Raw genomic sequence first — 13,357 nt, forward strand, 5'->3', positions numbered from 1 at the left:
TTTTGCTGTAAACAAATAAATGTCCCCTCTGTGGGACAAATAAAGGTATTCTGATTCTAATATAGTTTTGTTGTTGTGAAACACAACCTCAATTGACTTGAACTCATCGAGATAGAATTCTTAGCTCACCCTTGAGGCATGCGAGAAAATGTCTTTTTTTTCAAGTGAACTCTAGGCGAGTCTTTGAAGAAACACTCACTTTGCTGGTGAAGGATTCCTTTAAACCGTCAGGGCGTAGCACTCCAGTAACAGTAGCCATTAAGCATCCTGGAAGGGGTCTTAATTGAAACTGTTGCCATGGAGTTCTTTACCAGCTCTGACTGCAGTAGTTAGAGGGGATATATTTCAATAAGATTTACAGTGGGTTTGTGAAGAGGACTTACTCATGTCCTTGGTATTTCTCAAATCCTGGCAACAAAAGACAGTATGACATCTTACACATTCACCATATTGTTCCGGATGTCTAACTGTATCCAACATGTTTAGATATTTGATATGTGCTCCACTCCAGCAGTAATTCTATTGTTTAAAACCATTTCTTTATTTAGCCAACTTGTGAATACATATTATTCTCTTCTGTTGTGTTCTTATGTTTGAATCCCACTGCCTCGAGGCTGCGTTCATCATTAACCTTCCAAAATTAATCCACTTTGCTCGTCGTCCCACACACTCATCTTGTGTTCTGAGATAAGTGGCTTATTCCAGTCCGGCAGCAGACACACACGGACTGTGATTATAATGCAGAGGGTGTTGTCTTGGAGATAGTGGTGGATGGGGTGGGGGGGGGTTATGAGGCTAATTCCTGTATAACTTTCTCCCTCATTAATCTCAGAGGAGGGATACGAGATTCTCTAAATGCTAATGTCCAATAAAGATGTCAGCAGTGACATTTTACAGTGACGGCGCAGATGTGAGCGGAGTGATCCGTGTTGTTGTGGAAGAACTTTCCTCACTCTAATCTAAACTCGGCTCACTTTCATTTCCTCTCTGGGGATTACGCATCATGGTGTTATGATCAGCATATTTATGCTTTGTCGGCAAGTCATGATATAAACATTTTGTCCTAAGGTTGAGTTCTTGTCCTCACAAATAACTAACTTTTTGAAGGTCTCGGATCGTTTTCAAACTCAGGTTGATTTGGTTTCATTTAATCACAATGTTTACAGGAAATGAGTGGATGTCAATGTGGCAAAAAGATGAGGAGCAAACAGTGGAATACATCCTCCAACCTCAAGGTGGTTCCAGCAAACATCCATGGACGAAACATTCATCCTGTATTTCCTTAAAAGCATCTATTGATCAATACAAAACAAATGACGTATACATCACTGAGGCCTTCTGTTATAATTCACTTCCAGAGCAAAAGCCCTCCTTCAAATCCCTTTGTAGAGGATTAGTTTAACAAAATGAAGGTAGATTATGAAATGTACTGAAACTACTTCCTTTGCTCTTCTGTTCCAAGGACGCATCACTTAGAGAAAATCCCTGGTGAGGGGATTAGATGGTGTCCGACACGCTGCCCCTCGATGCTGAGCAGGAACTGGATGCTGCCAAACTTTCCTCAGTGTCCTAGAGAGCGTGAGCACACTAAAGGTTTGCATTATATCGATCTCTGCTCTCATGATCTCTGTAGGCGAACTCTGCATCCTTGGAGCCGTGCGGGATTCTTCCGAACGGAGCGTGGTCGTTGGAACACGAGTCGAACACTTCGTCCACTATTTTCTGCGCCTCCTCCGCGCTGATCTTCCTCACAGCGAGGATGGAGCGAAGGGCGCGGTCTCTGACACACTCCTGTCCCAAGAAAAACATAATGTCAGTGTTCAGATTATCACATCATCCTGAAACATCCCAGAGAAGGTCCGCTGTCTCCGGTACCTGATGGTGCTGCTTCATGCCGAAGTTAAATCTGGACACTTCTGAGCTGAAGGAGCAGTCTCCACTCAGGTTAGCCGCCCGGATCTGAAAAGATCACACAGAAAAGTCCTTGTACAATCAGTTTTGGAGCTATATATTGATTGAAATTATTTAATAGTAAAACCTTTATTTTCTTGTCGTTTTCGTTCATCGTAAATGTATCTTTTAATTTAGTGTTTTTTAAGTTAATTGAAGTAGTTGTTTTATGCTTTTATTTTGAAGGCAGCCTTGGGCACTGGGTGATATGTTCCTATTGGAGACAGTGTTTTGGCAATTTGTGTACACATTAATGTCAAAGAGCAATATTTTCCACACAATGGCAAATATTCAGAGACTTAAACTAGATCACCAACTAGCCACAGCTTCAGCTGCACATAAATACAGGCAGACACTCAGTCTGACCTCAGAGCAGGCCAGGTGCCTCAGGTTGTTGAACCAGTCCACGTGGGCCCGGCAGTGGTCGAAGGCATGGATGAGCTCGTGTGTGACCACCCTGTTCATGTGGGACTGCTGTTGGATGTTGTTCTGACACAAAACGATCTTCAAACAAAAAAACATCTCATTATCCTTGAGCAGCAAACTCTTAACATGATCAGAACCTCATCTTTATTAGTGCGCACATCTCCTACCTGAGAAGACGCCACGTCAAAGCCCCCGCTCACCGACCCATCACAATCTTCACAGGCAAAATGCCGGTCTCTGATAACCTTGCTGTGTCAGAGGAGGGCGTAGAGTCATCATGATGTACTTTACAGATGTGGATTAATGATGTGAAATATAATCAACTTTTAAATCAGACTTTAGTTACACCTGGAGTAAATTGAACTTGTACTTTTACTTAAATACCAGATCCGAGTACTTCTCCCCCTCAGTTTATATATTTCATTCTAAATTATACTTACCATCCCGAGCTGTTCATGGCACTGAGGAGCAGTTTGGCGTACGGACCTGAGAGAGACAGAGCAGTTAAAGCTGAATGTGGATCAATGACAGGAGCCACTGAGAGCTACATGTGGCTAACGCTACCTGCTGCTACTCTGACAGCAAGCTCCCAACATGAACACAGCAGGAGGATGTGAAATGAACAACACATTAGACAGAAAGCACATCATTCAGCTGTCCCTGCTGACAGGACACCAGCTTGCTAAAACACTCACTGGTTTCCATTGCGAGCTTCAACATTATCTCACACTTGAATTGGGAAGTGAACAGGGACTTTACGAATGATTTCTCTTTCTTAGGCCCCGTGTTTCTCTCCGGGAATAACTCATATCCATATTCCTTCTCTTGTTTAGACTGGTCCATTGTGTGAAGTGTTAGCAGGAGTTAGCTACAGCTAGCAAGCAGGAGAGAGGTCATCACTGTTTTGTAGATCACGTGGTCGCAAAAGGTCAAAGGTAAAGAATGGAAATGGTTAGTTATCATTTAATTTCCATCGCTTTTATATCATAAAGTACATACACATAACAAACTCCAAAAGTCAATTAAAATAATATTTTACAAACACAGTTTTGTTTTAATAGTATACGGTATAGATCGTCTATTCATACCGTGCAGGCAAGACGTCAACTTCAAGCACCAAAACAACTGAGCCATTAGACGTGTGCAAGCTGTCTGTAAAAACTAGAACATAACAGTGTCGTGTTAAAAACACGACACGTCGAAAAGGTCCTGGCTGTTTTGTAAGTATATATTTTTTTACATTTTGTTTTGTTTTGTGAGGTGAGTTTATAGTATAATGTGTCGTGTTCTACGGTCTACCCATGGCATGGATGTATAGGGTCTACCGGTCTACCCGCACCCATTTCAGTCAGTTTGCGATTTTAGTTTTGTAGTAAGTGAGTGTTCGTAGCATAGAAGATCTTTGTTTCAACCAGCGCAAAGGCTGCTGGTACTCGGCTGTCATGGCTCCGAACGTAAACAGAGAGTTATAAATACCGACACATTTTACTTTAATATTTAGCCAAATTAACTGCAGGGACATTAGAACTGTAACTGTCAGGCAGAGAAACACGTCACAGGTACTTTAGAGGGTTCAAGGGTCTACAGGGTCACTTGAATGTACTTTATTTGCTCTAAATGTTTGGTATTTGTGCTAGCTACGTTAGCTATCTAGCTGCTAGCCTCACGCGCATGGCAGCATGATTCTCGTGTTTTCTACAAGGTAAACATTTCTGAAAAACGAATGTGTGTTTGGCAGGGAGAAACATGTCCGCGGGAAACAAAGCCATTGAGTTACAGCTCCAGATGCGGCAAAATGCGGAGGATCTGCAGAGCTACATGTCCGAGCTGCAGAGCTGGGAGACGGACATCAAGAAGAGAGACGAGGAGCTGAGGACCGGAGGACTGCAGCAGGACCAGGTCTGTCTGTCTGTCTGTCTGTCTGTCTGTCTGTCTGTCTGTCTGTCTGCACATCTGTCTGTGCATCTGTCTGTCTGTCTGCACATCTGTCTGTCTGTCTGTCTGCACATCTGTCTGTGCATCTGTCTGTCTGTCTGCATATCTGTCTGTGCATCTGTCTGTCTGTCTGTCTGCACAGCTGTCTGTCTCTCTGCACATCTATCTATCCTCTCTCTCTCCCTCCATCTATCTATCTATCTATCTATCTATCTATCTCTCTCTCTCTCTCTCTCTCTCTCTCTCTCTCTCTCTCTCTCTCTCTCTCTCTCTCTCTCTCTCTCTCTCTCTCTCTCTCTCTCTCTCTCTCTCTCTCTCTCTCTCTCTATGGAGCAGGTCATGTTCTGGCTGGTCTTCAGGTGTTAGCAGCTTGTTGTCTCTGTGTTATAGAAGACTCTCCCACCTGTGCGCAACATAGACTACAAAACAAAAATGAGGGAAAGAAAGAAGAAGAAGAAGAAGGAGCCAATGAGCAACGGAGACGCCAAGGCAGGAGAGTCAAAGGACGCCTCCAGGATCAAAGCATACGACTATAAATCATGGGACAAGTTTGACGTGGTAGCTAAAGCATCCTAATCAAATCTCAAATGGTCTGGTGAGGTCATAGAGTAGTTCACTCAGTATCTCTTCTTCTGTGGTGGCAGGACCAGGCTCTGGCAGAGATGGATAAGGAGGAAAGTCCTGCAGAGTCCAATGAGTCGGACTCTGAGGAAGCTGACCGGGACAAAATGCTGGCTGAGAAAGAAAAGGTAAGCACGGCAATAAAAAGCAAGTGAAGAGAAGGAGACGGTTTCCTAAAGCAGATTATACTTGTGTTTTCAGGGTAACGCGTTTTTCAAAGAGGGAAAGTACAATGATGCTGTGGAGTGTTACACCAGGGGGATGGCTGCAGACCCCTACAACCCTGTGCTGCCCACCAACAGAGCCACCTCCTTCTTCAGACTGAAAAAGTGAAAAGCATAGACGATAACAATATCAAGGCTGCTGTTTTGCACACAAACTATGTATTTAAATAGTTTGAATACATGTAACAGTATGCAGCCTGTCTGTGTTGTTCTAAAAGAGTGTGTACCCCCAGGTATGCTGTGGCAGAGTCCGACTGCAACCTGGCCATCGCTCTGGACAGCAACTACTTCAGAGCGTATGCTCGGAGAGGAGCAGCGCGGGCTGCCCTGAAGAAATATGAATCTGCATTAGAAGGTGATCAACTGTTCAAAGGATTAGGCCGTCTGTTGTGCACACTGAGGTCACAATGTGAATATGTTTCTGTATAGATTATGAGATGGTTCTCAAGCTCGACCCAGGGAACGTGGAGGCACAGAATGAAGTGAAACATATCACAGAGGTGAGCGTCAAAGCATCATTCCAGGGTTTAGCCTCAAGTCCTCTTCTCTTTATCTCCTCACTATCATTGACTGCTTTCAGACTCTCCGACATCAGGCGCCTGCCGTCCTGAGTGAAGCCACACAGGAGGCCCCCACAGTGGCCCCGGAGCAGCAGGGAGGACAGGAGGAGGAGAGGAGACAAGAGGAGGAGAGAATACAGGAGGAGCAGCAGAGGCGACAGGAGGCGACTGTACAAAAGGACAGGGTGAGCTTTGCCACATGTTGGGGGCTAATATTACAAATATATGAAACGGTGTCCATGTGAGGAGAAGTTGTATGGTTCCAGACATTTTCATTCTGCCATTTCATTTGTCACTTTTTCTTTAGGTTAAGAAGAGTGTATGGTTTTGTTCTTATATAAGAAGTAGGAACAAGCCAGATGATATGATGCTGTTTCTTTGGGTTCTGATGTTCTTTGAACAGTCTTGAGAAGTAATGGAGCTGTGTTCATTTTGAAACAGTCTTTTGAAGTTTTCTGACTGCCTTTCAGGGGAATGCTTATTTCAAGGAGGGGAAGTACGAAGCGGCCGTGGAGTGCTACAGCAGAGGCATGGAGGCGGACAGCCTGAACGTGCTGCTGCCCGCCAACAGAGCCATGGCCTTCCTCAAGCTGGAGAGGTGAGCACAGCTTGTGCTTCTGCACGCACTTTCTGTTTAGAGTCCAAACTAAAGCCTTGCATATTGTTTTGTTGTGTTTGCTGCAGGTATAAGGAGGCGGAGGAGGACTGCACCAAAGCCCTTTCTCTGGATAGAACCTACACTAAGGCTTTCGCCCGCCGGGCCACTGCCAGAGCGGCTCTAGGGAAGCTGCAGGAGGCCAGACAAGGTGCTGTGCACAGCTACACTGTGCTGCAGGCGAACAGCAGCAACTCACTACAGCAATACACAATATACTGTATCTAGGGCCGATACATGATGTTAGTCTGTGTCTCTTTGGTTTCCATCTTTACTTGTGTGGAAAAGTATGTTTTGTTCTGGTCAGCCCGTTCAAAGATTAGACTGTTTTTTTATTTCGAGACAAGGTTTAACTAAACTTGTAACCATCTTACTAAAGTCATCTTAACTTGAATTGACCAAAGAATCACCGAGTTAAAACCAGTGTGTGTTTGTTTGTGTGAACAGATTTTCAGGAGGTGTTAAAACTGGAACCAGGGAACAAGCAGGCCCTGAACGAGCTGCAGAAACTCCACATGGTATGTTTTCCTCGTAGAGACTGATGTACTCTACTTGGTTTGAACCCCCTCTGGCTTTGAGCATTGATTCTGGAGGACTCTTTGGCACGTCTCTCAGGTTTGATCCTCACCAGCCTTCTCGTGTGTTTCTTACTGTGACTGTGTTTCAGGGTGCGGCCCCCGGTGGCCTGCTGCAGACTGCAGACGGCTCACACAGGAGAACCGTCCAGCCCATAGACAAGCCGACACATCTGCAGTCAGCTGTGAGTCTCTCCTGATCACTGTCTCTGCACGCTGCCACACTGAAGGCAGATTAGTGGAAGATAACGCTTAAACTGTGGTGTGATCTGACTATATTCCAGGTGAAAGCTGCAGGATAATGTGTGTTTCTTTTTGAAGGTATCCTTTCATTATTGAATGTATCGTAGATCACAGAAGGTTATCTACAGTTCATTTACACTACATTATTTAGAGGCAGTGTTCATTTTGGCAGCGATTTAAGATGTATTCTTCAGAGTTATTCTAGTGTAGGTTTTAATTCATGTTACTCACAATGTTTAAGTCAAGTTTCAGTTTTTCTATTTAGTGTTGCGTCAAATGTCACTTTTAGTCATCACATTATATTAAATATTTCAGTCTATTTAGTCTAGACCAGGGGTGTCCAACTCAAGGCCCGGGGGCCAAATCCGGCCCGCGACTTCATTTCATGTGGCCCCACAAGAGCTTGCAAAGAATATAATATGTTTATTATACAGTTACATGCCGCTTTACAGAAGCACATTGCCCATAAACTACATGTCCCACAATGCATCTCAAATTAGACTTTTTTTCTCGGAATTTGACTTTTTTTTTCAAAATGTCACTTATTATTATTTTTTTTTCAGAATTTGGCTTTTCTTTTTAAATCATTTTGTGACATGCACACTGAAGAGACTTGCAATTGTTTGCCCTAGACTTCTGCTTTCAGACGTAGTTAATTATGAAGTTATTACCCTATCCGATAATAATCCAATGCAGAGGCAATAATGGTATATAATACATTATTTTATATATATTAAATATTTATATATTTATTCTTATATAGTCTTATATATAAAACTGGCCCTTTGAGTGCAACCATCATGCTAATGTGGCCCGAGTTGAAATTGAGTTTGACACCCCTGGTCTAGACAAAGCCTGTACATTTATTTGACACAAGATTCTATCTAATCATTATCGGATTCAAAAAGTTGAATTACAAAAATGATATGATAAAGCGTTCCTCCTTGTGATCAGCAGTATGGACATTTGACAAGCTAACACATGAATATGAATCAAAGAGTAGATGATCTGATCGTCAGTTATCTGACATACTTTTTTGTAGTTCACTCTTCAGTGTACAGCTTTAGCGTTGTTTGTCCAGCAGGTGGCAGGACAGCTAACAATGTAAACATCTGGATTCTCTCATCTGCATGTTGTGATAGCATTGCTAGCATCTGGTGAAATCAATGAAGCTTTGGACTGATGGTGAACATGTTGTGCTCTTCAGAAGCCTCTGCGCAGGATTGAGATTGAGGAAGTGAGTGGAGAGGTGACGGTGTCTGAGGGGGAGTCAGAAGGGTCCAAGCTCCTCATCAAGGAGGTGATGAAGGAGGCTGAGGACAACTCCTCTCCACTGTCCACCTCACCCAGCGCTAAAGTGATCAAGATGGAGGAGCTAGCAGACGTCCCCTCGCTCCCTGAGAAGTGAGCCCCTCTATAACGGATTTCATTTCTGAACTCATTTCAACACAAAAGTCTCTTACCTGTTTGAATGTTGTTCTGTTGTGAGTTACCATGTGTTTCACATTTTGACTGCAGAGATGTCAGAACGGTTATATTTGTTTATTTTATTGTATTCTATAATGTCATTAGATCTTGTATTTGTTCTTCTATTTACTCCTTGTGTGAACTCCTACTTGTCCTATCCTGTGTTTATATCTTATGCCTGTTTTAGTTGCTTCAAAGTCTTTGTAACTATAGTACAGTTCATTATGGGAAAAATACTTTTAGGGTTTTTAATTCTATGCATATTTAAGTAGACTTTTCTAACTATTTACAAAAATACCAGAATGTACAGGGATCAATCTTATCTTATCTTATTCCAAAACTCAACAGCAATCTGTCTGTCCAGAAATCCTTCTCTCCACCACGTCACTGTGCAGAAGGAAGGTGAGTAACCGGGTCATGATTTCTGCAAATAGATATTGCTGTAATGTTTTTTTTCTTTGTTACTTTTAGCACCACAAGCTCAGTTCCATCTGCTTTTATTACATTGCAGAGAAAGCAGACATGCCTAACGCTCAGCAACTCACACCGAAACAGCTTAGCTTGTACTGTCCGTACACTCTAAAATCAGGAATAGATATGTCTATTGTCTATTCAACAATCTAAACTGTATATCAGGGGCTCAGCAATTTATTTATTTATTTATTGGAAAGCGGTATTGATTATCCCCCCCCCCCACTGAACACTTGTCTTGCTTCTTCTCTCCAGAGTTCCTTCTAACAGACCGAGCACACAGCCAGCGCAGCAGGAAGTGGCTCCTCCTCCGTCAGCAGCTGACCTGCCCCCCCCACCCACCAACAGCTTCCAGCTGGAGGCCGACCTGCGCAAGCTGGGACAGCAGCCGGAGGTCATCTACAGATACCTGAGGGTGAGCTGTCTGTCCCCACTGTCAGGGGCTCACGCTGCTCACTAAACCCTTTGTAATAAAGTTTCAATGATTATAATAAATAACCAGACTATGTGCAACCTAAAAGTCAAGATCCCTCTCAAAATGTTTGTGTTAAACGAAGTTGTACCTTGTTTGTTTCATGTTTTTGTTAAACTAAGCTGTGTTCCTTGTTTGTTTCTCGTCATGCAGCAAGTCGAACCGGAGGCCTACGCAAGCATATTCCAAAACTCCCTGGAGCCTGACATTCTCAATCAGATCCTGAACACACTGCATGGGTTCTATATCAAGTAAGTTTATACATATTGTATATTAAAACAATAGATGTAAGCCTGCTCTGGTTTTGTGTTGGTGTGCATTAACGCAGTGTTGTGCAGGCATGAAGAGGCCTCCCTCATGCTGCGGGTCCTCAGCACTCTGGCCAGCCTGCGGCGCTTCGACATGGCCGTCATGTTCCTGTCCTCCCCGGAGAAGAAAGGTCCAGTCTCCTCCATGTGATGTTGCTGATTACTCATATCGTTCCTCTCCATCATAGCGATAACGTGCTGTTCTACTTTTCTTCCCCAGTGCTCAAAGAGCTGTTCCACTTCCTGCACCGAGCTGAGCTGGAGGCTTCCTGTGTTGCAGCGCTGCAGAAGAAGTACGGGGTGTGACGCTGATAAAAGCTTTCATTTCAACACTCATTTTTAAAGCCAACTTAATCATTCAGCTTTAGTCTAATCCGGAATGAATGTATATTCAATTTGCTTTCATTCAATTGGATTGCTGTGATATGAGCCTGTGGGGAAATGACCCTGAATATCTTCTTTCTCTCCTTACAACACTGCGTTATTAAAAGTTGGAAGTTCACAAATGGTGATTTATTGTTCTGAACATGGTGTGTTCGAGTGTTCAAGCTGATACAGTGAATACCAGTGTAGTATCCGTTACTATGTCATTATGAATGATACCTACATCTGCAACTTGACTGTCAAAATGAACATATTTCACTTTTTGAAAAAACTGTTCATAAATGTATAACATGTGCAACTGTCGAAGAAGTGAGTCACATATTTACATTTTATAGTGGATTATACCAAAGACAGAAGAGATGTTTATTAACAGGAAGTGTGGATATTGAGTCTCTGTGAGTACTTTATTGTCCTGTTCTGGGGAAAGCAACCAATAAAGGTGTATTGACAGGTGTTTGTGTGTGCAGTGTGCACTGTTGTTGACTCAATCCCTAAGAAGTTCAACTAGTTTTGAACTCAGTATAACATCATCTCAGATTTGTCACACGGTGATGAATTAGCACCAGGTTATCAGGAAAGGTACAGTAGCTCTTTGTTTATTAAGCAAGATAGTGCATATTGTTTGGCAAGACAAATGGGTATATATTGTGAAATGAGATTACCCTTGTGTAATTAAAAACCCAACAACTTCACGTGTCAAACGCAATCCTTTCTCTCTACCTGTTTAATCTTGTTCAGGGTCACAAAGGTTGGAACCGTTCCCAGCATGCATTGTCCTAAATCCAGAGCACACCCTATTCAGGGCGCCAGTCCATCACCGTCAGTACGCAGTGTTGAGCAAATACAGCCACACACGTACGTTTAGTGTCATTAATAAGAAGATTACCAACTCTAATTTGGGGTCCACAGAGCGTTCAGGAGGAGAGCAGGGGCTCCTCAGGGTCTCAGCATCCACACCACTGAGGATCTGCAGGGAAGATCACACGGATTAGAATCAAACAGCAGCCAAATACTACGGCACAATTCCCCAACACCCTCTCTCTATCCACTTTCAATCCCATGGCATAGAGGGCCGGCCATGAAAAGTGCGTCCCAAACCAACTGGAATGGAAGATGGTTATAAGACCCCCCCCCCCCCCCCCCCTGTACTTCTACTCCACTACAGTTCAGAGGTTAATCATGTTGCTCCACTACATTTATTCAACGGCTTTAGCTACTTTTAACAATGCATCTCTAAAAATTCAAAGACAGTTCAAGTGGAAAAACCTTTTAAGTCACAAAAGAGGCAAATTATTTGAATATTTTACAAAAGTCGAAAATGCTACTTGATGCAACAATATTATCTAGAAATGTCACATATATAAATATAATTATAAACACACATAAAAGCAATAGCTATGCACAATTAGTACTTTTATTTTGTATACTTTAAGTACATTTTGCTTATAATACTTATGTCCTTTTTCTTAAGTAAGATTTTGAATGCAGGACTTATAATTGTAATGAAGTATTTTGAAAATAATGTATTGGTACTTTTACTCAAGTAAAGCATCTGAATACTTCTTGCACCACTGAGTGAAAGTAGCAATACTAACTTGTTACTAGTGAAGTTCCTGCATTTAAAATGTTCCTTAAAGGTGGGGTAGGTAATTTTGGAGAAACCAGCTCGAGTGTGCTAGAATTTGAAAATACACAGCCGGAAAAAATCTGCCACTTCCTTACAGAGCCCCTCCTCCAACACACACGAACGCGCACACGACCAATGAGGGCACGAGATAAGTTTGTGCACAGATGGAAGGCTGACAGGCAGGTAGGCCATCCAGTTATTTTAGCCCGTCGTGCTTTTCACAGCGCTACGGCTTCCACAGATGAATTTTTTTAATGTATTTATTGTCAAAGCATTTAATATATTCATTGCTATCGGGATGTTAAGAGCATTCCATGGAATATAACAAAAAGTGTTTCTGAAATAAATTACATACCCCACCTTTAAGTAAAAGTGAAAAAGAACTAGCATCAAAATATAGTTAAAGTAACCAAAGTAAAAGTAGTCATTGTGCAGATTGGTCCATTTCAGAATAATATATATGATTTTGATTATAATTATTGATGCATTCATGTGTTCATTATTTCAAAGTTACTCTTGGTTAAAGTAGGGTTTATTTGACTTACTTTATATAATGCTGGGTAGCTTAGCCTATAATAATATATGATAATTAATTAGTTGATTTATATTTTGTATTACTAATCTAAATCTGCAAGTTACGAGTAACTAAAGCTGTAAAATAGTGGAGTAAAAAGTACATTTGCCTACAAAAAGTAGTGGAGTTAAAATATGAAGTAGCATAATGTTATTATTCTCAAGTGGAGTACAAGTAGCTACATTTTTCTACTTAATTGAAGTATTTCAGTAAATGTACTTGTAGTTATTTAAAACACTTTTACAACAAGAATATACATTTTATTTGGGATCAATCCATTTTCAATACTCCTGAGCCAATTTTATTTTGAAGTCTACTTACTGGGACTGTTGCAATAACAAAGAATGTCATAAAATTGATTAGATGTCCAAAAAAAGAAGAAATGCTATCCAATGAGCTTTGGCAAAGGAAGTTGGTCCCAAAATACAATTTAGAGCAGGGTGCATAATGCAGCTGTGATGGTGCCTACAGAGGGAGTTCAACCCATCATGGAGTGAAAAGGCTGGATTGGAATTTGGCCGATGTCTAAATGCACGCCGGGACAGCTTACCTGACACACTGAGCGTCTCGTTGGTCGTAGCCGTGTTCCCAGTGAACGTGTTCTGAGCCTGGCAGCTGATGGACTCTTCAGAGATGTAGCGGTTCACCGTAATGTCAATCACACTACCCGTCATAGTCTTCCCGTACACCGTCCACTGGAAGCTGCAGGAAGGAGAGCAGTCCGCTGAGCACGTCAAGGTCGCCGTGACCCCGATCTCAAGAGAGGCTGGCCCATCGATGACCACGTTCTTCGGTCCATCTGCAAGAGAAGACACACAAATGATAAGTCGGCTAAAGTGCACAGAACCTGGAGAGAGCATGCCTT

At 42.4% G+C, this 13,357-nt stretch overlaps 2 protein-coding genes across 3 annotated transcripts; one reads left to right on the forward strand and one right to left on the reverse strand.

Annotated features, from left to right (window-relative positions):
• Positions 1 to 1,127: 1,127 nt before the first annotated feature.
• atp23 (ATP23 metallopeptidase and ATP synthase assembly factor homolog) lies at positions 1,128 to 3,388 on the reverse strand. The gene is made up of 6 exons (XM_034135605.1): positions 3,072 to 3,388; positions 2,817 to 2,862; positions 2,544 to 2,625; positions 2,317 to 2,454; positions 1,876 to 1,959; positions 1,128 to 1,791 (listed from the first exon to the last, which is right to left on the reverse strand). The coding sequence occupies exons 1-6, from the start codon at positions 3,217 to 3,219 to the stop codon at positions 1,588 to 1,590; spliced, it is 702 nt and encodes a 233-aa protein (XP_033991496.1). The 5' UTR covers positions 3,220 to 3,388; the 3' UTR covers positions 1,128 to 1,587.
• A 409-nt stretch (positions 3,389 to 3,797) lies between these two features.
• On the forward strand, positions 3,798 to 10,983 carry rpap3 (RNA polymerase II associated protein 3). Of its 2 annotated transcripts, none has more exons than XM_034135618.1 (18): positions 3,798 to 3,935; positions 4,115 to 4,275; positions 4,702 to 4,869; positions 4,956 to 5,060; positions 5,134 to 5,261; positions 5,390 to 5,511; positions 5,586 to 5,656; positions 5,737 to 5,901; positions 6,187 to 6,314; positions 6,401 to 6,522; positions 6,819 to 6,889; positions 7,039 to 7,131; positions 8,397 to 8,593; positions 9,005 to 9,058; positions 9,383 to 9,542; positions 9,753 to 9,850; positions 9,938 to 10,038; positions 10,128 to 10,983. In XM_034135618.1, exons 2-18 carry the CDS (start codon positions 4,123 to 4,125, stop codon positions 10,211 to 10,213), a joined length of 2,022 nt encoding a protein of 673 aa, XP_033991509.1. In that variant the 5' UTR covers positions 3,798 to 3,935; positions 4,115 to 4,122; the 3' UTR covers positions 10,214 to 10,983. The 2 variants fall into 2 exon arrangements, with proteins under 2 accessions (XP_033991509.1, XP_033991518.1); XM_034135627.1 differs by having other exon boundaries at positions 4,705 to 4,869.
• The last annotated feature ends 2,374 nt before the right edge of the window (positions 10,984 to 13,357 follow it).

This window comes from Trematomus bernacchii, unplaced genomic scaffold (genome assembly GCF_902827165.1).
Source record: "Trematomus bernacchii unplaced genomic scaffold, fTreBer1.1, whole genome shotgun sequence".
NCBI lineage: Eukaryota > Metazoa > Chordata > Actinopteri > Perciformes > Nototheniidae > Trematomus > Trematomus bernacchii.